At 45.7% G+C, this 27188-nt stretch overlaps 2 protein-coding genes and 1 non-coding gene across 8 annotated transcripts; 2 read left to right on the top strand and 1 right to left on the bottom strand.

The window, feature by feature from the left end:
* On the bottom strand, positions 1-14532 carry LOC120306357 (sodium/nucleoside cotransporter 1-like). 5 transcript variants are annotated; one of them, XM_039339496.1, is made up of 18 exons: positions 14495-14532; positions 13831-13941; positions 13649-13728; positions 12235-12335; positions 10913-11102; positions 10199-10340; positions 8958-9071; positions 8154-8231; positions 7872-7952; positions 7066-7146; positions 6351-6476; positions 5350-5480; positions 4422-4590; positions 3246-3443; positions 2676-2757; positions 2342-2440; positions 1963-2074; positions 1-709 (listed from the first exon to the last, which is right to left on the bottom strand). In XM_039339496.1, exons 2-18 carry the CDS (start codon positions 13897-13899, stop codon positions 583-585), a joined length of 1980 nt encoding a protein of 659 aa, XP_039195430.1. In that variant the 5' UTR covers positions 13900-13941; positions 14495-14532; the 3' UTR covers positions 1-582. The 5 variants fall into 5 exon arrangements, with proteins under 5 accessions (XP_039195430.1, XP_039195429.1, XP_039195428.1 ...); XM_039339495.1 differs by having other exon boundaries at positions 14467-14506; XM_039339494.1 differs by lacking the exon at positions 14495-14532 and adding an exon at positions 14440-14468.
* Positions 14533-18044: 3512 nt separating this feature from the next.
* On the top strand, positions 18045-18116 carry TRNAH-GUG. The gene has a single exon. It is a non-coding gene; the product is annotated as a tRNA-His (tRNA).
* A 1363-nt stretch (positions 18117-19479) lies between these two features.
* SHF (Src homology 2 domain containing F) lies at positions 19480-27188 on the top strand. 2 transcript variants are annotated; one of them, XM_039339490.1, is made up of 7 exons: positions 19480-19529; positions 21880-22009; positions 22839-23069; positions 24293-24487; positions 25175-25301; positions 25588-25707; positions 26279-27188. In XM_039339490.1, the coding sequence occupies exons 2-7, from the start codon at positions 21880-21882 to the stop codon at positions 26484-26486; spliced, it is 1011 nt and encodes a 336-aa protein (XP_039195424.1). In that variant the 5' UTR covers positions 19480-19529; the 3' UTR covers positions 26487-27188. The 2 variants fall into 2 exon arrangements, with proteins under 2 accessions (XP_039195424.1, XP_039195423.1); XM_039339489.1 differs by lacking the exon at positions 19480-19529 and adding an exon at positions 19784-20053.

The following is a 27188-nucleotide window of genomic DNA, read 5'->3' as shown; positions in this document are numbered from 1 at the left end:
TTTTTTTTTTTAATTACTTGGGAAGAAACTCTGAGCTTAGTGGGGTTTTCTCTCTCGAGCATATAACTCTCCTTGAAATTCCGTGGGCTTTTCCGTGGGTAGACATGCATAGCCACCTCTGCGACTGAAGAGCCAACAGAAATGAATGCAAAGAGATCTAAGGAAGGCGGAGTGGAACTTCTAGGGCTCAATTGCATTGGGGTTTAATTGTAAAAAAAAAAAAAAAAAGGTTTGACCATTTCTGCCGAGAGCAACTTTGTGAGAAGACCCACTGCTTGAACCCTTCTTTGCGTTGTCACAAAATGAAATCGCCAAAAGGAGTGTCATATTTGCATGGTGTTTGGCCTGGAGCACTTCGAAGTAGAAAAACCCAGAGGATTCTTTTCATACATTACAATGCAGCTTTGCATTCTTCATCAGAGTTGACAAAACCCTTCCTTTTACCGTTGAAGGTGAGATGTTGCTCCTCACCCTTCCTTTTTTTTTCTTTCTCACACAATCCTGTGAATTTTTTCAACCGCCACCCTCTCCTTTATTCATCTTCTACATATCCGGTGAATTGTCCTCTTCTGCGACATCATCTCATTTGGGACATATGGAGGAGCTATAGTAACCACAGCATTTCTGGAGATAGGTCTGTGTTGTGTTGGAGTTTAGGGTCTCCCAGATGCCATTAAAAGAGAGGGATCCATTGGAACTAGGTAAGGAACTGTGGAAAAGAAGAGATTAGGGGTTAATAGCAGTAGTATTTAGACTTGTTGACCCCATAGTGCTTTACAGCAGGGGTCCACAACCTCCGAGCCGTGGACAAACACCAGTCCACAGCCTGCGAGGAACCAAGTCACGCAAGTGAGCAAAGCCCTATCAGTATATGTGTGGGATTCAGGCAGTGTGTGAAGCCACTCCTCTTCCAGTCCACAGAAAAACTATCCTCTACAGAACTGGTCCCTGACACGCAAAATGTTGATGGTTACTGCTTCACTGCCCTCTCTGAGCATTTTACAAATGTCAGCATATTGCCCTCAACAATCTGGGTCCTCATTTTACCAACCTCAGAAGGATAGACGGCTGAGTCAACCTTGAGCCGGCCAGGATCGAACTCCTGGCAGTGGGCAGAGTTAACCTGCAATACTGCATTCTAACCACTGCGCCTCCACAGCTCTCCATGTTCTCCAAAATATGGTTTGCCAGTCTCTAATTTTCCCTGGATAATGCTGACATTGAGCATAGGAGAACCCGTCTTGCAGATCATCTCAGTTTTTTTTTTTTAAAAAAAAAAGGCAACAAATGTAATGTTGAAATCTTGTTCAGCACTTGATAGATTTGCAATGTTTCTTTGCGGATATTAAATGACCGGCCATTAGAGAACCATTCAAGTCACTACAAAGTTGAGTATTGATTGCTGAGCTGTTGTGTTTTTTTCCCAAGGCAAAAGGGTGCCATCTCATGGTCATTTTTTTTTTAAAAAAAAAGGATTTTAAGAAAATAGAAGATCACGATAGTCAAAGGATTTCTACGGCTGCTAATATTTCTAGAATACAGTTTTCAAACATGGGATCTCCAGAGATCTTGGAAGCTGTTGATGATAAGTTAGACTCAGCTTTGTAAACCAGTGCAGGAATTAGCACATGATACGTGTCTACCATGACAAATGCTTTTCCTATTGCCCTTGACCTGAAGTCCATTCCACATGGCAAGTAAGGTTAAAAAAAAAACCCAGAGAATATCATCTTTGGTGTTTACTAATGCACAGAATCAAGTCTAAAGGTATTGAAGAGGCATTGACCCACATATCACTGGCAATACTGCGTCCTAACCATCTTCTACTCCCCCTGGCTGGTGGAAAGATCAGCGTGCCCTATTCTCTGCAAAGTTGTGTTGAAGCCAAGCAAAAAGAATCAGGGTTTTGTTGTAGTTTCTTTCACTGTGTATATCGCACGTGCCACGCAAACAAGTGCTCACCTGCCGAACAAGTCTTTGCAGCATTCATGCAGAGAGTAGCTGGTAGAGTTGATGATGGTATTGCTAAAGAATTCCAGACAGTCAGGGACATCTCTGGGCACATAGAGGATTCCTGTGGGTAGGAAATTCAGAGCTTGTGGGGAAAGTTGCACCTTTGCTTAAAACGAAAGGAAGTCGCCAACTTGTGGGTCCAACCCAGCAGACTGTATTGTTGCAAAGTGAAATGCATACGGGAAAACATGAGCGTGTGCTGAGAGAACATAAGAGGGTATGTCCCTCAAACAAGCAAGAATTATGTTCAACTACTAGACAGAGCTTTAAGTTTAACCCTGTTTCCCCACTCTCCTCCCCCAGGGAGGGGAGATTATTTTCTACCCACCTGCAATGCATGCATTGATTAGGGAGACGGTGGCTCCGGTGATCAAAGCTCGTAGAACAATGCTGGAAAATTCACTCTTGCGTTGCGGTGCCATCGAAGCTTCATGTTAAAAGAAAAGCAGATGGAACTGGGTCACATGAATGAAATTGCTCTTCTCAGGACCAAACCGTTTTGGCAACTGAGAATAACCAAGCCTATGAAAGGAGAGGTTGGGATGCTTAAGCCACAGAGGATGTAGCTATGGGGCAGGTCATTCCTTCCCTGCCACTGGCAGCAAAGAGTCCTTTTCTCCCACTATGAAGTCTTCATGTTTCTCACTGGTTTGTTGACTTACTCAAGCCACCCAGCATGATCCCAATAGAGCTCAGGTTGGCAAATCCACACAGAGCAAAGGTTAAAATGGTTTCAGCTCTGGGCTAAGAGGAGAGAGAGAGAGAGAGAGAGAGAGAGAGAGAGAGAGAGAGAGAGAGAGAGAGAACATAATCAGTGTTGTGATAAAGAATAGATCCACCACCCCTTCATCCCTCTTCCAGTTGGCATCTTCCAGTTTGCCTTGCTCAGCACTTGCTGCTGGGTATGCAAGCAAGGATAGTCAAAGGCAGTGTTTTTCAACCTTAGAAACTTTAGGATGTGTGGACTTCAACGCTCAGAATTCCTCACCCAGCATGGGGAAGTTGAGAACCACACGTCTTAAAGTTGTCAAGGTTGGAACACATCGGTCTAAAAAGAAAAATCAGTCAGATCTTTTGTTAACCACATGCCAAGCGTGCCCAAGTCCATGACTTTGTTTCTGAGATTGCTCCCACCAAATCAAGAAGATTGGGTAGGGTAGGTGGGCTTGGAGGAGAAAGAGCAGTGCCCACAGGCTTTTGTTTCCATATAGTATTATGACCAGGGTACTTACCGAAATCCACTGTTTTTGAGAACCATCCCACTCGGGCAGACCCATCAGGCGATTGTTTTTGTATGTTGACAATTGCTGGTAGGCCACAAATTCATTTAAGAAGAACTTGATTCCCACCATCTCAGCAGCCAGGGAAGCATCTTCCCAGCTTGCCCCTAACAAGAAAGCTAAAGGCATCAGGACGTATGAGCAGATCAGCTGAAAGACAGAAGGCAATTCTTTTAAAAGCTTTGTAAATTAAAGTGCTCAACTAACTGATCACGATTGGTCTCTTGCCATCTTTTGACACCCAATAAAAGGCTGGTGCTTGCCATGGTTTCCTCTGTACATCTCCATTGGCCCTTCTGCTCCTGAGCACCCCTCTTTGTTAAATTCAACAAAGATCTAGTTGAAATATTAGAGTTTCACAATGCAATACGTTTTTTTAAAAATTTATTGAGTTTTATAGGGTTCGGGATAAAATAGGATCGGGATAAGGATTAAAGTTTAGGATGGGGTTGGGATCAGGATTGAGGTTGGGAGGGGGGTGGGGTCAACATTGGGGTTATCCCCCAATAACATTTTCTTTAGCAAACAGATTGATATCAAACAATAGTTGATATAGTAATAAGTAACTGTACTAAGTGTAATAAACGATAATCATAAACAGTATCAGTTAATTAATGCATATCATTCTTCTTACTAATATATATTCAAAATAACATATCACATTCATTTCTCGCTAGTTCATTTTCCTAACCATTGGTAAAAATTATCCCATGTTCTAAAGTAAACTGAATCTTCTTTCTCTTTAATCTCTAAGGTCAATCTATCACAATGCAATAAGTTTTGACCATTAGACACCAGGAGATTGTGAGTGTGGGACACAGTTTTTGCATTCTCTTCTTGTACTAGCTGTGAAACAAATGATGGTTGAAAACTGGGCCGAGTGCATACCTTAAATCAGGGTTAATTTGATATTTGCCAATTCCATCGTTACTAGGGAGCACGCTCAAATTGCAATTGATTGTAGGAACCCAGAACTAGTAGAAGACACAAGGTGGCCGTCTTCTACCAGAGACGGTTCTAGTCAGGGTGGGCATATCACATCCTGATAATTTAGCTAGACAACTCCTCATGTCTCTTGATGTTTTCACCATCCTGTCATAATCAATGTGGGTGTTTCGTAGGAGATACCTGGAAGGAGAGTTGGGGCAAGTTGACCATCCCTCCTAGCCAACTGAGGGCAGCGTTGATGAATGCCAGCACAGCCAGGAAGGCGATGAGGTTGGCTGCAATGTTGGCCACCAGCCCCACAGAGACAGAGGCACCGTTACCAGCAGCTTCCAGAATATTCTTTTCCTCCCTGCAGGAATGTACAAAGAAAGAAGGAAATGGGGAGATGATCCAGAACCAACCAACCTTCCTTCCTTCCTTCCTTCCTTTTCCCCTCATCTTCCTTGCTTCTCTTTCCACCTTCCTTCCTTCCTTCCTTCCTCCCTTCCTCCCTTCCTTCCTTCCTTTTCCCCTCATCTTCCTCGCTTCTCTTTCCACCTTCCTTCCTTCCTTCCTTCCTTCCTTCCTTCCTTCCTTCCTTCCTTCCTTCCTTCCTTCCTTCCTACCTACCTACCTACCTACCTTCTTTCTCCATCTTCCTTTCTTCCTCCTTCCCTCCCTTCTCTCTCCATCTTTATTGCTTCTTTTTTCCTTCCTATCTTCCTTCCCTCTCTCTGTTTCCTCCCTCGCTCCTTCCCTCCCTCCTTAAATTTGTTTGCTGCTCATATCTTCCTAGACAACTGAGATACATGCTGAGAAAAACAGTGTTAGGGCCAATCTAATCCCACTCTGATGCTATGGAGTTTCAAAAGGCAGGCACTGTGACAGAGAGATCCTGCTAGATGACGTTCTTTAATTGATGGGACCTGGACCATGGCCCTTCTGCCTGTCCAGATAAAAACAGCTGGGAATTTGGGGCCACATCTTCTTCACTTTGTATCTCTCCAATCTTCCCAGCTATGCTTGCCACACTGGTCTTCTCCTCTATTCTCTCCACTTTCTCCTTGAAACCTGCTTCCCAGATCCTTCTGCAAGCCATGGGAGTTGCATGGATTTTAGCTGCTCTCACCCGCAGGCAATTTTGATCCCTTCACAGCTTTGGAATTTGGACGTTTCCACTTCTGGGTAGACAAGTTTGGCCATAGCTAAAGCACATGGTGCTGCCATAACTGAAGCTGCAATCAAAGAGGAGGCATCAATCTGCAAGAAGAATTGCAAATTGCCACAGAAGAGTTGGCAAATATGGTGTTCTTTAACTCACCAGTATTAACTCTACGATTTTGTGGATTCTTTCTCTTTCCCAACAGTAATTTAAACATTTTCCATGCAGTTAAAAAAAAAGTATGATGTAAATGTTCTTTGCTGTGGAATAATTATATGCTCCTTCTTCCAATCAGTTCTAATCAAAAGGCGATTAGCTTATTGGGAAATACAGAACATTTTGCCCAGGCTTCTACAGTTTATTGGAGTATGATACTGATAATACCAAGTCACACATCACAAGATGGCCTTTTATTACAATATTCCCCTCCCCTGATAAAACAACTCATACCAAAGGCCAGATTATAATTAAAATAAAATAAGACTCAGCTTTAAACTGAGTTACAGCAATAGTCCAAGTAGATTGGCTTCGTCAAAAAACGGTTTACTCCAATCCATGTCTTTTAGATGTTCCTCCAGTTCCCATTTGGCCTGATCAAATCCCTTTTCTAGACAACCTTCATCTGATTAAATGAAATTTACCCCAAGGCCTACACTTAGGAAAGACCCAAGGAATGTCCCAATACTATACTCATAGGCCATCAAATATCCTGGTTCAGTAATCATGAACGTGTGTATAATCTGCCATGGATGATTCCATATCATCTGCGCAACAGAAAATGATGCAATGCAGACTCGGCTGTTGATATTTATTTTCTTGTACAGTAAACTCACCCCCACCATCAAAGCTAGCATCAGCCAGAACATAAAACAAAGAAGTAGTGCAAGATCAGAAGACATGGAAAGACTTGGTCCATAGAATCGCCAAGAGTCACACAACTGAATGGATAACATCATCACCAGACTCACCCCAAATGAAATGTATGCACCCATCACACTACCAGCAATGGTAGCAAAGCCACCTGTCATTACAGCATGGACTTCTGAACGTGTCATGTCCCCCAGGTACGGGCGGATGAGCAGTGGTGCTTCTGTCTGGAGGACAAAAGATAAAATCCAATAGCAGAGTTTTACCAAGAAGCCTGTAGACCCCAGAAATATATCTCAGAATTCTGTTCTCTGTTCTCAGAAACAACAAGTACATAGCATGATTTGATGTTCTGCTTAAACAACATACTTAGTTCTGGGATATACAACGAGAAAGAGAGAGTGTCCAGATTTGTGATTGTTTCACATTAAAAAAAGAAAGAGTAATTCATCTGAAAGCACGCTTACCTAGTTTTGCACTTCAGACTCAAAACATAATCCAAAGGTTGGCTAGATCTGAAGTCTGCATTTCTTTAAATGTTGCAAAGCAGAATAAACCGAAGAAATGTTATATTGAAGAAGAAGAAGAAAAGGAAAGATCCACGTGTTCAGAGAAATGCACTCAAAAGTATGTACCCCCTTTTCCCAGCAGTTTTTTCCAAATTGTATGGGGGGAGAAAGAAAGCTATTCTCAAACGCAGAAACACAATAGTTTAGGAAATGAAAAGCAGAAAGAAATCAGAATGGAAGTCTGTTTCCTCTCTTGTTCGGAGAAGGGAAAGTTGAACTGACCAAGTCAAGAACACTTACCACTTACCATCCCCACAAATATATTCCCCACCACGCTCAGGGATTCGGTGGCTGCTGTGCCCATTGTGATTTGCAGGAGCCAGGACAACTGTTAGAAGAAAAGGTTGGAGACTGTGAGTTGGAGGACACTGGTAGCCTATGGGTCATTGCCCAGAATATCCTAGATTTAATCTCTTGTTGATTCATTTGGCAATCTTGCAGCAATGACACATCCTTGGCTATGGGGCCATAGCTCAGCGGCAGGCATATGCTTTGCCTTCCAGCAAGGCCTGAAATCCAAAGTCTGATCCATCTCGGTAGGATTGAAGGATTTGAAATCCCAAAGAGCTCCTTCCAGAAGGTCAGTCTAGACAATGACCTAGATGGAGCAGTGGGGTCTGACTTGGAATGAAGTCCACAGACAGCGCAGATGTCACAGTCAATAGAATTAACCCTTCTGCCTGTGTTGCCCCCATCTCGTGGTGCTCTCTTCTCATCAACAAAGATTCCTTGATGCATAGCATCTTCCATGTTTTTCTCCTTTCTTCAATCTCTGGTACCCCTGTTGACTCAGCAAAGTAACCCTTTTGTTTTGCACTGCCTACTTCATCATAACAGCATCACACCCCCTTCCTTGTAAACTATCAAGTCGTGTCCCTTGTTTTAGCACTTCTCAGTAGTGGAAGAAGTAATATTATTCTCTTTGGGTACCTTATAATGTATCTTGACCTGTCCAAGTGCCTTATGACCAGATGTATGTAATGATCAATAGGCTGTTTAGCTCCATGAGGGAAATTATAAGCTTACTTCTGAAATCCTAAAACTCAGCTTTACCTTCAGGATCACAAACTGCATGACTCCCAAGTAGTAGAGGATGGACATCACACAGCTGAAGAAGATAACAATGGGCAAAGCCTGGAGACAGAACAGAATAGTGTGCATTTTTATTACAGGGCATCTGCAGCTCTCCAGATGTTGCTAAATGACAGCTCCCATCAACCCTAGCCAATAAGATTAATAATGGCTAATTGGAAGTAAGGATCACAGCCCTCTGTTGTAGAGCTTGTATACAGAAGTCATATGGTTCTTACAGAGAATATGTTTATCTGCATTCACCTGAAAGGCAAAACTTTCTTGGATCAGTTTCTCCCCAAAGACAAAGCTGGATCCAGCAGTGGTATAGTTAAGGAATATCTGAAAGGGAAACAATATTAGAAGGAACATTTGGAAACAGAGTCATGTTCACTTTTTAAAAAATTATGGCACACCTATGCAGCTTTTTGATCTACAGAAGCTTAAAGTCAAATTCAATGATGATTATGATAATCACCCAAAGTCATTATCCCTGTTGCTCAAGAACCTATCTACGTCTTCTCCTTCCTCACTAGATCTTGTCATCATAAGCTGAACATTGTCTTGTTCCAGTTGATTTGGCTAATGGTTCAAATGGGATCTTTCTGAACTGAAGCCAGTGGACATGTGACTTGAAAGGTAGGATTTTGTCCCTGAGGAACATGGGATATAACATCTTCAAACATTACTGTCAAGGTTGAATTGCTAAGATGTTTGCTAACCTCTGTTGCTACTCAACTTGCCATTCAAATGGAAGTTTCAAGAAGCCCTCCATGGACTGTGAGACCCAAGGTCACAAAAGCAGATGTCTGACAGAGAAATGGACTGTTCCCATAACAAACCAAAGGGATGTAATTGGACAGCTTGAACACCTGGTGGGCAGGAGGGGTGTTATGAAAAGCTGTTGTTAACTAACCAGATTTTTGCATGGGAAAACTAGAGTTGATTTTGCTTCTTCAGTGCCAGAATGTGTATTCAATAAAGATGATCTCTTATGGCACCTCAAGGCCATAGAGTTTCTTCAATATTGAATAAGCCAGCCAGACATTGACAATTACTATACCATACCTGAATCTGATTGCCCAGCCATTGGAAAGCTTGAAATCCCGGTTCAGTTCGGATAATGAAGATTCCAAGGACAAACTGTAGACCGAGGCCCCAGAAAACAGCTCTCCAGGATACCTGCAATCCAGGACATGTTGTGAACATCTAGACCAGTGGTTCTCAACCTGTGGGTCGGGACCATTTCACGGGGGTCGCCAAACAACGCAGTCCGCCGTTTTTCCCCCCTTTTCCTTAGCTGTTCTACTCCCTTTTATTCTATTGGCTTTCGAAAGCCAATAGAATAGACTCTCTTGAATAGAGTCTAATTCTATTGGCTTTCCAAAGCCAATAGGAATTGTCCAGGCTGTCTCTGCCCTGCTGAGCCCACCAAAAGTCCCAGTCTGCAAACGGTGCTGCACCAGTTGAGTAGTCCTCGACTTACCATCAGTTGAGTAGTCCTCAACTTACGACCGGTTGAGTAGTCCTTGACTTACGACCGGTTGGGGGTCGCGGCATTAAAAAGGTTGAGAACCACTGATCTAGACCCATGGGAGACAGCAGATTTCCACACTGGAGAGATGGAAGCCTTGAGGTTCAGCCAAGTTGATCTTTACAACTCCGTAGCCAAATTCCCAACGGTGCTTTTCCAAAAGGCAATTGGGCTTTGTTTTTCCTTTGTTTTTCCTTTGTTTTTCGTTTCTCATCCCAGAAACTTCTTGGACTCGTGTCAGAACTAAAGAAGCTTTTTGGATGAGAAATGAAAGGTCTTCAAGGTAAAACAAAGTCCAGTTGCCTTTTGGAAAAGCACCCTTGGGACAACCATGACCTGGATGACTGAGGATCTCCAGGGACTTTCAGTAGCCAAAGAGGCTAAAATAGACAAATATATGATTGGAAAAATCAAGCAGCGCTCAGTGTCACCTTAACTCAGACTCCCCTAATGCTGCAGATCAAACCAAGTTCCAGAGGAACGGTTGGCTGTCTTCAATGCAGAAATGACTTCTACCTAAGCCAGGGGTAGGGAACCTTGGCTCTTTTATGACTTGTGGACTTCAACTCCCAGAATTCCTGAGTCAGCATGGCTGGTTCAGGAATTCTGGGTATTGAAGTCCATAAGTCATAAAAGAGCCAAGGTTCCCTTCCCCTGACCTAAGCCAACATCGTTTATAGACTTCTCTGAGAAGTGGGAGTGGAAAAAGACAGCCTGTTGTACTGAATCTTGGTTAGATTTAAGATTCTAAGCTAAAGAAAATGATGGTCCTTACGGCCATGGGATGCTTGGAGAAGAGAAATAACAAGAACACCAGAACGCAGAAACCTCCCAAAGAGACCAGCTGCTCTTTCCTTTGGGACACGTCCAGAACCAGCCATGTGATCAAAGCAATCAGAAGAATGGCACACAAAACCCTAGAGAATTACAGAGGAGGCACATTAATAGGTACTTGATTAAACATTCGCCCGTGATAAGCCGTTTATTAAATATACATTCAAGATAAACCTGTGAGAAAAAAAAGAGGGGGGGGGACAAAAGATAATAGTTTGGGATATAAGAAAACTCCTTTTCTACTGGGGCATCAGGCTTGCAATACTTAATTTATCCCATTTTATTTTCCAGAATATTGATATTTATATTCTGGGCTAGATTATTTATATTTTACTTACCTGGCTGAGATTCCTAGGGCACAATCCATTTTTTAGCCTTTTTTGGTCCACTGTATTCTGTTTACGTTCCATCACTTGTGTTATTTCTTTCACTGTATTGCATTGCATCATTTTGTATTGTATTTATTCCTCCGTTACCATAGATTCATAGACTGAAAAATCACGTTTAAGGTTGCCTAATCCAACCACCAACTCAACACTCTAAAAATGATGATCTAATATTTAAAAGAGCAGAATGGAGACTGATTCTCCGTGGCTTCTTGAAAAAAAAAACCCCTGATCTTAAAACTGATCTGTTCAGCAGATCAGCCCCTTACCATTTCAGCCACGGCCAGGCCTTCTCACAGCATTTCCTGCAAGGGCTGAACATCTGGATAATCTTGGCTCCCAAACATTTTTTGACTATACTATAAGCCAGGAAAGCAAGGGCCAGGCTTGTTAGAATGATCAGCGCCAAGGCCCGATGGTAGTCCAGATAACAAGCAGCAATGAAGTAGGCCAGGTAGCCTAAAATGAGAATAGCAATAGCAATTAGCACTTAGACTTATATACCGCTTCACCCTGCTTTACAGCCCCCTCTAGGCGGTTTACAGAGTCAGCATATTTGCCCCCAACAATCTGGGTCCTCATTTTACTGAAGGAAAGGATGGAAGGCTGAGTTAATCTCGAGCCGGTTAGGACTGAACTCCTGACAGTGGGTAGAGTTTGCCTACAATGCTGCATTCTAACCACTGTGCCACTAGATAGATAGATAGATAGAGCAATAGCAATAGCCCTTATACTTATATATCACTTCACACTGCTTTACAGCCCTCTCTTGGCAATTTACAGAGTCAGCATCTTGCCCCCAACAATCTGGGTCCTCATTTTACCAACCTCAGAAGGATGGAAGGATGGGTCAACCTTAAGCCAGTCAGGATCGAACTCCTGGCAGTGGGCAGAGTTTGCCTACAATGCTGCGTTCTAACCATAGTGCCACGAGAGAGAGAGAGAGAGAGAGAGAGAGAGAGAGAGAGAGAGAGAGAGAGAGAGAGAGAGAGCAATAGCAATAGCAGCCCTTAGATTTATATACCACTCCACACTGCTTTACAGCCCTCTCTAGGTGGTTTACAGAGTCAGCCTCTTGCCCCCAACGATCTGGGTCCTCATTTTACCAACCTCGTAAGGATGGAAGGCTGAGTCAAGGATGGAAGGCTGTCAGGATCAAACACCTAGCTGTGGGCCGAGTTAGCCTGCAATACTGCACTTTAACCACCGTGCCACCAAGGCTGATGGCATTGAACCTCAAGACATCAAAGTATTGAACAGCCCAGGGTGTCAAATCATCAGAAATCACCACAAATAGGGGTGAGCTGGTCCATACCATTCCTTTAGACCAGTGCCATTCTCAAAGGTCTGGGGCAGAAGTTCCAGCACCAGCTGGAATACAGGTAGTCCTCTATTTATAACATTTATTTAGTGACCATTCAAAATTACAATGCCGCTGGAAAAAAAGTGACTTACAAGTGATCCTTGCACTTGCATCTCCACGGTCATGTCATCAAAATTCAGGCGCCTGGCAACTGACATGTATTTATAACAGTTGCAGCTTACTGGGGTCATGTGATCACCATGTGCAACCTGAGAGTGGAAGACGTACCTACACATAAGATGCCTAAGAAGACCTTGTGGAATAATTCACGATGAGTCTTGTAAAAACTCTTTGCTTTAGAGAAAGGCTGAGTCACATTCTTGAACCTGCTGAAAGGCCAATCAAGAAAATCAACATTACAGAACATCTAGAAGGGATCTTATACATAATTTTGTTGAGTCCCATTTTAGATATTTATGATTAGATTAGATTAGATTAGATTGCCTGTATGTCTCAGTGACTGTGTTGTGGAAGCTGAATCTGTTTGACTTGTGTAGATCTTGATGAGACAGATAGCTAAAGATCCCATCACCAGTGAATGCCATCTTTGGAGACTCTGTATCAGCCCTTACCAGCAATGTCCCTACTGTGTTATTACAAGGGTCTCCAATTTTGGCAACTTTAAGACTTGTGGACTTCAACTCCAGAATTCCCGGCCAGGAATTCTGGGAGTTGAAGTCCACAAGTCTTAAAGTTGTCAAGTTTGAAGACCCCTGGTGTAATAGCTTAACCTTCAAAGATCTGGTTCAACCCATCATTGTAACATATTTAGAGAGCCATTAAGCAAGGTTTTCCCAAAAGACCTTTAAGGATGAGTAAAATCAGGGTCTTTCCGAATGGAACCACATCCGCTTGATTCATTCCATTACTTCATTCTTCTTTTTTTATATCTCACTAGATTAATACAATAAACTGCTCAGAGTTTCTGGAAAGGGAGCAGCATGTAAATGATAGGAATAATAACAGACGATATCTAATTGTTCTTTCCTCCTTGCAAGAGTTGGGATGAAAAGACAAACTCGGACCTCAGATTAAGGCTGCCCTCAAGTGTTTTCAGGGGATTATACAAAACAGCAGTTCTAAGAAGGGGAAAATCTGGGGAATTTTATAGTATTTTTTTTAAAAGAGATTTTATTGGTTTTTTAATTTTTGAAACAAAGTGCTCAAGGCACACCGTGGTGTTAGGGGAGACAAACATCCCAAAACAAAAACAAAACATATATACATAGTTCAATCAATACCTCTAGCATTCCCTCTCTTTTTGCCTTAGATAACATAATTTATTTAAAATAGTCCTAGTCCTAAATTTAATTCTAGCTTAAATTTATTCAACCTATACCTGTTTTTAAAGCTTTAGAGATTTACATTACCATAATCAAATTAAATTTAAGTACAAACATTATCAATTTGGGTATCCCTTCCAAATATATTCTAATTCCTTAATTTTATCATAAATCTTGTTTAGTTCTTCTTCCACTAATATCCCTTAATTAAAATAAAATATTAATCTATTCTATACGCATCTAGTCTATCAATCAATCAGCCTCTTTAAGCTGACAAAAGAACATCTTATAGTATTAAACCGTTGACTGTCCAGCTGAAACAACATCCCCACATTTCCTTGGTCATCCACATTTAGTACCTCCCAAAATGACTCTTCTGCACAGGGTTTTCTTCCAAAATCTCAAGATATGGTGCTTCATTTCCATTTGTCTCTGATTCCTGACAAAAACACAGACACAATGACCATCTTTGAGGAAAACACAATTACCATCTTTGAGAAAAGTGCAAAGGACAAAGCTAAGGAGAGAAAGAAAAACTTACCATATCTTGAAATCCTAGGTTTGCCATGCCCTTATCACCGTTTTTAGCTGAAATCTTGACTTCGTTCATTGTCTTGTGGTTCTGAAGCTACTACCTCCACCTTGGTGTGTTCTGGAAGAAAAAGGTCCACTGTCAGCTTGGCAAGTAGCACCTCAGAGCATCTTCCTGTTGTCAGAGCAGCCATGGTCACACCCCTGTTCTCCCAAACCTTCCTCCCCCAAGCACTTCAATCCTATAATTCTAATTCCAGGTAGAGTGGGTCTGTCAATGAGCCACGAAGATCTGCAGGGGATACAAACCTGATGAGTTAATCAATTATTTGACACTCACTATTTCAACTGAGTGTACCGGATGGCAAATTGGTTGGGCCTTTGCTATCACCAAAGTGCAGGTCTTATGCTCAACCAACAAGACACACTGCGATTCCTTCTTCTGGATTTCCCTTCACATCTGCAGACAGCAGCAGATCACAAACCAACCACCACTGTTTTGCTCTCTGGATCCTTCCTCTAGGAGAACCTGTTGTTTCTCTTCAGTGGCTCTAATTCTCTTCCCAATGTTGACAGTAACCCTACCCACATCCATGTCACGACCTGATCAATAACTCACAGCAAAATCCATCTCTGCCCTGCTTACCCTCAGAACCAAGAAGCCCTTTTCTTACCACTTCAATCTTCAAGACCAGATCATAAATCAGTAATCAATTAACTGCATAGTCCAAAGACCTGGAGATAGATTTATTAGGCCATAAAAGTCCTACTCCTCCCCATTCTCACACACCTGGGAGTTTCATTATGTTGCAGCATTCCAGATATTTCTACCTATCTAATTCCAGGAAAAACTTCATTTTTTCCTCTGGGAACTGAGAAGAAAGATCCCAATCCAGTCAAAGTCAAATCCATTCTCCAACAACTGCAAGGAAGGGGCGGTGAGGATTTAGTAGATTGCACAAAATAGATCTCCAGGAGGACTTGCTGGAGACTTGTTAGTTCTCCTGAGGACCACAGGTTTTTGATGTCCTTCAGATATGAAACACAGCTGGTCTTAGACAGCAAAGGGACCCTACTCCTTAAATAATGAGCAGGTAGAAACGGAAAAGACTATCTAGGACAAAATGCCAAAGATAACATTCAAGCTAGGGTCAAGAGCAGAGAAAAGCTAGAATGGGTTTCAACATTTTAGCTCTCTCTAGCTTCTTCAAGTCATATTTTAGGCAGAGCCTTCAGTGTAATGCAGAAATCATCTCGATTTTTTCCTTTCAAGAGCTCCACCATATGCAGGAGTAGTTAAGGGAAAGGAAAGGCTCATTCAGCACTGGAAAAATGGAAAGCATGAAAAAAAATGCAAAATAACCCTGCCTTGATTTTATTTGGTAGAAGAAGGAATAGAAGTAGACTTTGACAGGCTTTCAAGATTCTGATATTATAACCTACAACACTAAAGTGGAATTCCAGTAGCTCTTGCAATGCCTGGATCCCCTTTAAAAAAAAACAAAACCTGAAAACCTTATAGCCCACCACAATCCCATAATTTTAAACCATGTGCTTAGCAGGACAGCTGTGTGCCCTATTGTACTTCGGGCAGTGTAAAACATGCTGATGGTTCAGCAACAACCTTGGTCTTGCTCAGATGATCGTTACACATTAAACAGTGCCACTCTCGAGATAGCTTGAAAATAATCAGAAGGGCAAATAAACTCGCCTGTGGTGGAATAAAGGCCAGGAAAGCTGAGGATGAATCTTCAACAAGGGGCAATTCATTCACAAACTTTGGGGGGGGGCTCTTGTGAGACTAAGTTGAAATTGCCATACCTCAAGATGAAGCAGGCATGTATAGCAAGCCGGGAGGACAAAAGGCAGGGATCTAGTCTACAAGATCCCTTCAAGAGACAGATAAGAAAGAGGGATAGATAAGAAGGAACTAAGTCATTAGGGAAACAAAAATGTCACCGGAACAGAAGTGAACAGAATAACTGAGTTGGAAAGGATCTTGGAGGTCTTCTAGTCCAAGCCCCCCATGCCCTTTCAGACAAATGACTGTCCAATCTCTTCTTTAAAACCTCCAATGTTGGAGCACCCACAAGTGGATTATATTAAGTGGATTTAATATAAATAAAGTTTCTGTTTCTATTCTATTCCATTCCATTCCATTCCATTCCATTCCATTCCATTCCATTCCATTCCATTCCTATTCCTATTCTATTCTATTCTATTCTATTCTATTCTATTCTATTCTATTCTATTCTATTCCATTCTCTATTCTATTCTATTCTATTCTATTCTATTCTATTCTATTCTATTCCATTCCATTCCATTCTCTATTCTATTCTATTCTATTCTATTCTATTCTATTCTATTCTATTCTATTCTATTCCATTCCATTCCATTCCATTCCATTCTCACCCATTCTCTATTCTATTCTATTCTATTCTATTCTATTCTATTCTATTCTATTCTATTCTATTCCATTCCATTCTCACCCATTCTCTATTCTATTCTATTCTATTCTATTCTATTCTATTCTATTCTATTCTATTCTATTCCATTCCATTCCATTCCATTCTCACCCATTCTCTATTCCTATTCCTATTCTATTCTATTCTATTCTATTCTATTCTATTCTATTCTATTCTATTCTATTCTATTCCATTCCATTCCATTCCATTCCATTCCATTCTCTCTCCTCTCTATTCTATTCTATTCTATTCTATTCTATTCTATTCTATTCTATTCTATTCTATTCTATTCTAATTCTATTCTATGATGAGTCATACTTCTATTAGTATTCATACCTAATATTTGTCAGGCTTGTTCTGGGAGGCTGTGGCATGACAAATGAACCCCAAATCCTATGAATGAACAAAAATTGCACGTTGGCTTGCAAAAATATTACTTGGTTCTAGCTATTAGCATCAATGGGTATTTGAGAAAATGATAAGGACCAACACGAACACCTAATCAGAAGAAGAATGACCTTTGCGCTTTGCTATATTCACTCAAGGACAATGCAATGCAGCAAAACTTCCTTGGATAATTTTATTTGCATGTTGTAGGTTCCAACTGTATAACTATCAACTTTGGACAGTGGAGATAACAAGATCCCTGGAGTACAAACCCAGCAGTTCCATTAGGGTTGATTTTATGTGCCATGATGTCTGGTAGACTTTACGCTTGGGTGCCACCCAGTTACAAGATTTCTTAGTCAATCTCGTAACTCAACCTCATACAGGACACATTTAGTCATTTCTTTTACATCAGTACAGGTAGTTCTCAACTTATGACCACTTCAAATCCAATCCCATGCCCAAGAAGCTGGACCCTACACGTATATCCTTTCGGACAAATGTTTGTCCAGTCTCTTCCTAAAAGCCTCGTGATGGAGCACCCACAACTTCTGGAGGCAAGTCTTTCCACTGATTAATGCAGTGGTTCTCAACCTGTGGGTCAGGACCCCATTTGGGGTCGAACGACCATTTCACGAGGGTCACCAAACAACGCAGTCCGCCATTTTTTCCCCCTTTTCCTTAGCTGCGCTACTCTCTTTTATTCTATTGGCTTTTGAAAGCCAATAGAATAGACTCTCTTGAATAGAGTCTAATTCTATTGGCTTTCAAAAGCCAATAGGAATTGTCCAGGCTGTCTCTGCCCTGCTGAGCCCGCCAAAAGTCCCCTTCTGCAAACGGTGCTGCACCAGTTGGGTAGTCCTCGACTTACGACCGGTTGAGTAGTCCTCGACTTACGACCGGTTGGGGGTCGCGGCATTAAAAAGGTTGAGAACCACTGGTTAATTGTTCTCACTGTCAGGAAGTTTCTCCTTAGTTCTAGGTTGCTTCTCTCCTTGATTAGTTTCCATCCGTTGCTTCTTGTCCTGCCTTCAGGCGCTTTGGAGGATAGCTTGACCCCCTCTTCTTTGGGGCAGCCAAATGCGAAGCTAGGCAGGCAAAATTCTTAAGGATGCAGAGGGGAAAAAAATCATTACAGGGATGGAAAGGTGGAAAGCGTCTAAAAGCCATTGCCAGCCTCTGCAAGTCATTTTTAAAGGCTATTGTCCAAAAAATCCAGTTTAGTTCCTTCCATCCTGTTCTTCACCTTATTCACCAAAGGTGGCGCTATGCGACACAGGCGTGAATCCCCATTCGAAGAGACAATGACGTCAGGGAATGTAGAAATGAAGAAGGTGGATGCCGAGCTGTTTTCCCAGCGCCCGGGTGGCTCGCCGTGATCGTATAGTGGTTAGTACTCTGCGTTGTGGCCGCAGCAACCTCGGTTCGAATCCGAGTCACGGCAGGGGTATCTTCATTTTTCTTTTTCTTTTCTTTTTCGGCTTTCTAAATTCGCATTTCCGACATTTAACTATAAAGAAGCTCCCCTTCGCTTTTAAGAATTGTTCGGAAATAAAGGAAAAGCGAAGGGCTCCTGCAAAATTCAAGTCACCAATGAAGCCCAGGGTCGAGATGGAAAGCGGGCTCGGGGTCCAGCAGGACTCCGGTTCTAGATTCGGAGTGAATTCCTTCTGAATGTGCATTTTGGGTGCATTTGCAGGGGGTGTCGTTATAAGCTTGCTGGAACACCCCAGGCTGCATTTTCGTGTTTGTTGCCAGGAGGCGTGCATTTGGCTGCTTTTAAGATTATTTAAACCATTTAAGGTCAATGAGCTCTTAGAATGTCTATAATTAAAAGATGTTGGTTTAATTGTGTAGTATACCCTAGCGAGATGACCGGGGGGGGGGGGTAAGAATCACGCGAATTCATTTTGCCCCACTTTGGGGAACCTGCTTCCGGAGACAGGCTGCGTTCACACGTTGCACCAAGCCCTGAGCCGACTGCGTGTTCCTACAACACGCCAAACATTTATCAAGGAAAATTAAGCAACTGCAAGGACCGAGGTCCCCGGCCTAACGTCACCTACGAAAAAGGCGCGCAGGATTTACTCAAACCACGTTTGGAGTGAACACGCGTGTCTTTTTTCATAAGTGACGTCTGCTCAGGGCTCCCAGTTCGGATTGCAGTGCCCAAATTGGAGTAGGACACGTGACCAACAGGCCTGTTGAAACAAAGGGTTATCCGATCACGCCTTGGCAAGCCTAAAACATTTTTCGGAATGCAGAATAAACAAAGATGGGATCTTAGAGGTCTTCTAGTCCACCCCCCAAGCAGGAGACCCTATATACCGTTCCAGATAAATCTAGTCGAGCTTCACTCCAGGTAGAGTCTATCTGCCTGTGGCTTTGGCATAAACGTGCCTACCGCGGCCATAAAGGAGCCTAAACACGTGTCCGTCTCTCTCGCTGGCTCGCTCACACGTTACGCCAACGCACCCTTAAAGAGAACGAAGCGCCCTGAGTTCAGGACTGTATTCTGTTTAGGGCTCGCCTTGCCCTAGGTAGCTCAGACCGACCAGTCCAGCCAGATGGACCCCCTACTTGGGACTCCAACCTCCATCGGCCACTGCCGATGGCCGGTTCACCGCGCCACTGCACGCCTGCAACATCTGGGATCGCCACGCGCGCTTTCTCCTTCCGCGTGCCCTGCCCTGAGCAGAGGCTGAGCGCGGGGATGGGGGGAGGGGGAGGATGGAGAGAAGGGGGGGGAACCCCGGCGTTGCGAACTACATCTCCCATCATCCCTCACCGAGAGCCGCCCGCCCGGGGCTGCCGGTTCTTGCAGTCCCGCAGCATCTGGAAGGGCTGCCGGCGCAAGGTAAAACGCGGAAGATGCGGGCTTAAAGACGGCGCCGGGCGCTTCGGGCAGACTATCCGGGCTGGGAGGGCTCCGCGGGCGGGTGCGGGGGGGGGGGGCTCCTGCCCGGGCAACCCAGGACGCAGCGGCGGAGAAGGCAAGCCGGAGCAGCGCGCACCCATCGAGCCGGGGACGGGGAGGAGGATGGTGGCGCCGGCCGGCTAGACCCGCACCGCGCCGGGCCGGGGCTGGAGGTCGGCGGGGGGGGGGGCCGCATGATGGCGCGCTGGCTCCGCGACCGCCTTCTCTTCCGCAGCGCCAAGCCGGCGCCCCCGCAGCCGGACTACGCGGCGGCACCTGAGCGCCCGGACCTGCTGGCCGCCTACCGCCTGCAGCGCCAGCGCGACTTCGAGGATCCCTACCGCGGCGGGGGCTCCGCGCCGGCCCCCGCCGCCCCCCGCCGCTGCCGCTCGCCCCGCCGGCGGCTCGTCCGGGTGGAAGGCGCCCCCGGGCTGGGGGAGCCGCCGGACCAGAAGGAGAACCAGGTCTGGCGGCGGGGGAGGGAGGGAGGGAGGGGGGCGTGGGGGGGGCTGGGGAGAAGGAGGACTGGAGACCCCCCGCCTTGCGCTTCCCCCGGCCGGGGCGAGAAACCGGGGTGGCGTGGGAAAGGGGCTTTTTCTCCCGCGGAGGCGACAGAACCGCCTTTGGGTTCTTTGGGGTGGGCTAATCCCGGGGCGCCCCAGCTTCTTTTAGGGGGGGGGGGTTGCGTCCCGTTTGGGACTCAAACCTCCATGGGCCGCTGCTAAAGGCGAGGGTCTATGGAGTGGGTCGTGGGAAAGCGTCTGGGAGGGCTGTCTGCCGTGTATTTTACGTCTCCGTGTTGGGGTTGAAAGGATGGCAGATGGGGTTGAAGGATGCGTGTAGAAAAGGTGTGTTCGTTTGTTGTGTGTAGGCTGGAATCCCTGCTTGGGTGGTATCTTTTAGGGCGGCTCGGGAAAGCAAAATAAAGGTAGGCGGTTGCTAAATGACACGAGTTAGGCGAAAAGAAGCCGGGAAAAATAATTCCCCAATTATTTTGTTTGCATTTTAGAAAAGGCGAAAGCTCCCTCTGCAACCCCTTGTAGGCGCTGTATTTAGATGCTTTATATGGTGGGCCTTTGATCTAAAAACAATACAACCCCTGGCCAGGTGCTAAATCTTTCTTGAAACACCAGGGCTGGGTTCACACTCCCTGCTTGCAGTTGCTGGAAGTGATGAACTGGCACTTCTTGTTCACACAACGTGCACAGACAACCCGGAGTTGCAACCCTCTTTTAGCGTCTTGTAGGTCTTTGGGGTTTAGTAGATTTTAAGGATCCTGTCTGCAGGCCTTTCTTTTGAATGTACAAGCAGAAACAAGTGCTCCGTTCCTGTAGATCAGGGGTAGGCAACCTTGGCTCTTTTATTTTATTTATTTTATTTTATTTTATTATTTTATTTTATTTTATTTTATTATTATTTTATTTTATTATTATTTTATTTTATTTTATTTTATTATTTTATTTTATTTTATTTTATTTATATGCTGCCCAATCCCAAAGGACTCAGGGCGGCGTACAAAATTAAAACAATCATCAACAATAAAACAATAAAATAATACAATCATACAGCATGTCCGATCATATCCCGCCCCCCCCCCCGGGGGACATCAGCCCCAGGCCTGCCGGAACAGGAGAGTTTTAACGGCTTTCTTAAAGGCCGGCAGGGTGGGAGTAGTTCGAACCTCGGGGGGGGGGAAGTTGATTCCACCAGATCGGAGCCACCACAGAAAAGGCCCTTCCCCGAGGGCCCGCCAGCCGACATTGTCTGGCCGACGGGACCTGAAGGAGGCCCAATCTATGGGACCTCACCGGTCTCTGGGAGCTGTGCGGCAGATTCTGCTTCCACTTTAGCAAAAAATGAAAATATCTCTCCTTGGGTGGCCGATGAATGAAAAGGGTGGACAAGTGACTTTGCTTCTCGCTTAACTCTCAAAATCCTCCAGCACGGCCAGGGCGAAATAAGTCGAATTGGACCTTCGGAGTGAAGGACATGGACGCATCTTGGCTTGGAGGATCCTTCTTCCTTGTCCCCTACACAAAGTTGCTATTCTCCTGCTACGGCTGGATCCATTAAAGCAGGGGTCCCCAACCCCTGGGCCGTGGACCGGTACCGGGCCGTGGCATGCCAGCAACCGGTCCGCACAAACCAGCAAAGCCCTATCCGTGGAATGCAGGCAGTACACAAAACCACACACTCTCCGGTCCGTGGAAAAAACCTCTCTCCACAGAACCGGTCCTTGGTGCCCCAAAGTTTGAAGGCCTCTGCATTAAAGGGTCCTTTCCTTTTGTAGATGACCATTCTGCAAGATTATTCGGATCCATTCGACACGAGGGAAGAAATTCACCGTCAGGCGCAGGAGCAGCAGAGGGATAAAAATGAAGGCTACGTGGAACCGTTCGAAGCCCAGAAACCCCTGGCTGGTAAGGGGGGGTGTTCAACCGACAGGAGAGGCTATTGGTAGCTCAGGGTTGAACTGCGGGGTCCTTGGTGCTGTCGGAGCTTGGTGGCTTCCTTGCTTGCAGGCGTTTCGTGACCCTGCTAGGAGGACCGTGGGGTCCTTCGTGTTTCCTTGCAGAGATTTCCTGACCCGGGTAGGCAATATCGCCAGTGCACAGATGCTGGTCTCTAGTTGAGTAATGAAAAATCTGTAAGAAAATAATCAAGCTCAGAGACCACCAAGGACCCCACAGTCCCAGTCTTCCTCCTCCTCCTTCTCCTTCTCCTTTTTTTCCTCCTCCTCCTCCTCTTCTTCCTTTTTTCCTCCTCTTCCTCTTTGTCATCCTTTTTTCTTCCTCCTCTTCCTTCCCCTTCTTTCCCCCCTCCTCCTCCTCCTCTTTGTCCTTTTTTCTTCCTCTTCATCCTCCTTTTTTCCTCCTCCTCTTCCTCCTTTTTTCCTCCTCCTCCTCTTCCTCCTCCTTTTTTCCTCCTCCTCCTCCTCTTTGTCCTTTTTTCCTCCTCCTCCTCCTCCTTTTTTCCTCCTCCTCCTCCTCTTTGTCCTTTTTTCCTCCTCCTCCTCTTCCTCCTTTTTTCCTCCTCCTCCTGCTCCTTCTTTTTTCTTCCTCCTCTTTGTCCTCCTCTTTTCCTCCTCCTGCTGCTGCTCCTTTTTTCTTCCTCCTCCTCCTTTTTTCCTCCTCTTCCTCCTCCTCCTCCTCCTCATGTTCTTCCAAGGTGAGAGTTGGTGTTGTGCTGCCTGTACAACAAGGAGGGGGAAGTCTTCAAGTGGACCCTCTTTTCCTCTTTGCCACCTAGAGGTTCAGAAGGAGGGGTCCAAGGAGGGGCTGGCCCCCCAGAAGCCTCTGCACCTGTACGACACTCCCTACGAAGCCCCTGAGAACGAAGCGGGTCCAGAGGTCCGGCCTTCTTCTCAGCCTGCTGTCTCCTGCCGCTACTCGTGGTTGCCCGAAGAGGATGAGAGGCCTCCAGAGGAGTACGACCAGCCCTGGGAGTGGAAGAAGGAGCGGATCTCCAGAGTCTTTGCTGGTGAGGCAGGATGAGATGCTCCACCATTAGTTTGTGCCATAAAGACCAGTGGAAGGACAGAGGCCAAGTCCCTTCCCCTGCTCTTTCCTCCTCCTCCTCCCCCTTCTTGTCCTCTGTTCCTCTTTCTCTTCTTCTTCCTCCTCCTCCTCCTCTTCTTCCTCATCTCCCTCCTCCTCCTCCTCTCCTTTTTCTCTGTTCCTCTTTCTCTTCCTCCTCCTCATCTCCTTCTCCTCATCTTCCTCTTCCTCCTCCTCCTCCCCCTCTGTTCCGCTTTCTCTTCCTCCTCCTCCTCCTCATCTTCCTCCTCCTCCCCCTCTGTTCTGCTTTCTCTTCCTCCTCCTCCTCATCTCCTCCTTCTCCTCCTCCTCTCCTTCTTTTTCTCTGTTCCTCTTTCTCTTCCTCCTCCTCAGCTCCTTCTCCTCATCTTCCTCTTCCTCCTCCTCCTCCTCCTCCCCCTCTGTTCCGCTTTCTCTTCCTCCTCCTTCTCCTCCTCCTCATCTCCTCCCCCCCTCCTCCTCCTCCCCCTCTGTTCCTCTTTCTCTTCCTCCTCCTCATCTCCTTCTCCTCCTCCTCCTCATCTTCCTCCTCCTCCCCCTCTGTTCTGCTTTCTCTTCCTCCTCCTCCTCATCTCCTCCTTCTCCTCCTCCTCTCCTTCTTTTTCTCTGTTCCTCTTTCTCTTCCTCCTCCTCATCTCCTCCTCATCTTCCTCTTCCTCCTCCTCCTCCCCCTCTGTTCCGCTTTCTCTTCCTCCTCCTTCTCCTCCTCCTCATCTCCTCCCCCCTCCCCCTCTGTTCTGCTTTCTCTTCCTCCTTCTCCTCATCTCCTCCTCCTCCTTGTCCCCCTCGTCCCCTTCCTCCCTCCCTCTCTCTCTCATGAGGCAGCTCGGGTTAGGTGTAGATCAGAGCAGGAATAAAATGGAGGCCAAACCCCTTCCATCAATTTGTTCATTCCCTCCTCGAGCCCTCCCCCCACCCCCTTTGCAAGATGCAGTTGCCCGTAGTCTACAGAACCCCCCCCCCGCCCCGCCGATTCTCTCCCCCTTTTTTCCCATCATCTGAGTGGGAGAGGCCCCGAGAATTGGACTTCACCTGGTCTTCTCCCACTCATCGTCACTACTAGGCTACCTATCCCAGGTGATCTCCTGCTCTCTGAACCTCTTCATCCAGCCAGCCCACCTCCTCCCCTCCTCAAATGGTTCTCTTCTCTCCTGATGGCTCACCCAGTGGACATGGAAGGGATCAAGGACTTGCTGTGGCCTCCCCCAGTTGGACAGCTGGATGGTTCAACTCACCCGTCAGAGCCCGAGAAACAGCTTCTTCTCCAAAGCACCAGCTCCAGAGATGCTTCCCGGGGCCTCCAGAATGCCAGCCCCGGCACTCCGGACTCTTCTGCTTCGTCCTGTCCCCTGGAAATCCATAGTGAGTAAGGTGGTTGCGTGAACAACGGTGTTTGTGTGTGACAGCCCTTGAAATAGTATCACCGAGCGCATAGGTTTTTGGCATAATGGCAACTGCACCATCAACTGTTCATTTAATGAACAGTTTAACAACGATTTAGCAATCATTCAGAGTTAACTTACAACGGACCTCCCCAGCTCTATTTACGACCCGGTTCCGGGCTTCTGACAGCTGTGCCCACCAAAAGTCCCATTCTGCGAACGATGCTGCACCAGTTGAGTAGTCCTCGACTTACAACCGGTTGGGGGTCATGGCATTAAAAAGGTTGAGAACCACTGTTCTACGATATACTCTGGGAACTATTGAGGAGACGCTGTCTTCACCCGCTTTCTCTCCCACAAAATATCTGGGCTGAGTTGCCTCTCGCTCCTTTGGCATGCAGCCCCTTCCTCATGGGAAAGTCACCTCCTCACTCCATTCTATCGCAACCTGGGATGTGTCCAAAAGGGGCGGGGCCTCAAGTGTAACAATCCTCTTGATCCCACTGCAGATACCCCTCCCCCGTCTTTGCCACATCCTCAGCTATATTTCCCCCCTCCCATAATTCCCCCCCCCCTGGGCCTGATCCTGCCTTTCACTCTGGTCCTGCAGCCGTGTCCCACAACTCCTGCTCCTCCTTTCACATTTGTTATGTGCTTCTGCTCCAAGGTGCAACAATGAAAAACCCTGTGCCGGCGGGCCTAGAGGGAAAGAGCGCCCCCTGCTGGCTGAGCCCGGAGGCTGGGGTGCCTTTTGGCGAATATGTCAATCCTGCACTGCCACTAGAGAGCCAAGCGTAAGTAGGCTGATTTAGAGACCACCCACCTCATCCTCCAGAGACACCCCGGCCCGTGTACAGGATTTTCTTCTTTGCATATACATATATATGCATATGTGTTTGAGGGTTGTTTTGTTTCTTTTTAATGGCCATTTGTTTTGAACATTTTATCCATTTTGTTTGTGGGGGGTTTTTTGCTTGCATTTTTATTTTTTATTTTGGGAGATTTGTATTTTAAATTTTTGAATACATTTTAAAAAAAAAGAAAGAAAGAAAGGAAAAAAAAGGAATCTCTTCTGTGCAGGTGGTATCATGGGACTTTGAGTCGGGTGGATGCCGAGAGTCTTCTCCGACTTTGCCGGGAAGCGAGTTATCTGGTTCGGAACAGTGAAAGTAGCCACGATGCCTTTTCCCTCTCTCTCAAGTGAGTGTGTGATTGCGAAAGATTCCTCCTGTCTGTAAGGGGAGGTATCACAATCTTAAAAGCTGTGGTGGCGCAGGGGTTAGAATGCAGCACTGCAGGATAACTCTGCCCACTGCCAGCAGTTCGATCTTGGCCGGCTCAAGGTTAACTCAGCCTTCCATCCTTCCGAGGTCAGTAAAATGGGGACCCAGATTGTTGGGGGCAATATGCTGATGCTATAAACCGCTTAGAGAGGGCTGTAAAGCATTGTGAAGTGGTATATAAGTCCAAGTGCTATTGCTATGAAGAGCTGTGGTGGCAGTGGTTAAAAAACAGCATTGCAAGCTGACTCTGCCCATTGGCAGCAGTTCGATTCTCACCGGCTCAAGGTCGACTCAGCCTTCCATCCTTCCGAGGTCGGTAAAATGGGGACCCAGATTGTTGGGGGCAACAGGCTGACTCTGTAAACCGCTTAGAGAGGGCTGTAAAAGCACTGTGAAGCAGTATGTACAGTATAAGTCTAAGTGCTATTGCTATTGCTAAAAGGGAATGGCTGGCATCCTTCTCACAGGATCTTCTTCTTTCTCCTTAGGAGCAGCCAAGGGTTCCTTCACATGAAACTCCTGCAGACTGAGGACAACAAATTTGTCTTGGGTCAGCACAGCCCGCCCTTCAACAACATCCCAGAGGTCATCCACCACTACGCCAGCCACAAGCTGCCCATCCAGGGGGCTGAACACATGTCCTTGCTCTACCCAGTCTCTACTCAGCCCTCCAATTGCCTGGACGCAGAACTGTGACTTGCACTGAAGGACCCAAAAGCCATGGTTGGTTGGACCATTTGTGGTCTACATGCCCTTGTCGCATGGAGCAGACAGGATCTACCTAAGGTTGCAGGCAGAGGTCTGCAGATCCAAGAATGGTTGTATCATACGCTCCATATTTGCCAACTCAACCACATCTTGCATGTTGGACTCTAAAGCATTCTTCAAGGGTGCCAGATCACCCTTCTCCACGTAGGGAGTGGTCAGTTCTGAGATTGACCATGTGAGTGTCATCAAATCCAGTCTTGTGTGCCCATGTCCCTGCATCCACACCCTCACCTCCCATATTTGGAATTCTGCTCCGTGCTCATCCATTCCTACCTCTTGGGTACATCTATTTTACTTCTTCACGGCTGCCTAAGCAATGGAGGCTTTGCAGATCAAGAGTCTGCACAATCCAATATTGTGTCCATCAACGTTTCTTGGGCAGCAGCTTGAAAGTTTGGCGACAACAAGAGAAGAAATACATCAGCTAATGCCGGAAATGCCACTTTATTTCATCCCTGACTTTCAAAATGCCCTTCCTCAACTGAGTTATTTATACATCTGTGTCACTCTTTAGATCAGTGGTTCTCAACCTGTGGGTCGGGACCCCATTTGGGGTCGAACGACCATTTCACGGGGGTCGCCAAACAACGCAGTCCACCATTTTTTTCCCCTTTTCCTTAGCTGTGCTAC

Source organism: Crotalus tigris, unplaced genomic scaffold (assembly GCF_016545835.1).
Source record: "Crotalus tigris isolate CLP2741 ecotype Arizona unplaced genomic scaffold, ASM1654583v1 scf7180000017735.2152567, whole genome shotgun sequence".
Lineage (NCBI taxonomy): Eukaryota > Metazoa > Chordata > Lepidosauria > Squamata > Viperidae > Crotalus > Crotalus tigris.
The sequence above is the reverse complement of the archived record's forward strand: the minus strand, read 5'-3'. Positions and strand labels throughout refer to the sequence as shown.

Coding starts and splice junctions, on each gene's coding strand:
- LOC120306357 (XM_039339496.1), bottom strand. CDS start 13,899: ATGAACGAAGTCAAGATTTCAGCTAAAAACGGTGATAAGGGCATGGCA. Junction 10,341..10,912: donor GCCTGGCCGTGGCTGAAATG/GTAAGGGGCTGA, acceptor GTAATTCTCTAG/GGTTTTGTGTGCCATTCTTC. Junction 8,232..8,957: donor GGCTGGGCAATCAGATTCAG/GTATGGTATAGT, acceptor TTTCCCTTTCAG/ATATTCCTTAACTATACCAC.
- SHF (XM_039339489.1), top strand. CDS start 19,784: ATGATGGCGCGCTGGCTCCGCGACCGCCTTCTCTTCCGCAGCGCCAAG. Junction 20,054..21,879: donor CGGACCAGAAGGAGAACCAG/GTCTGGCGGCGG, acceptor TTCCTTTTGTAG/ATGACCATTCTGCAAGATTA. Junction 22,010..22,838: donor AGCCCAGAAACCCCTGGCTG/GTAAGGGGGGGT, acceptor TTTGCCACCTAG/AGGTTCAGAAGGAGGGGTCC.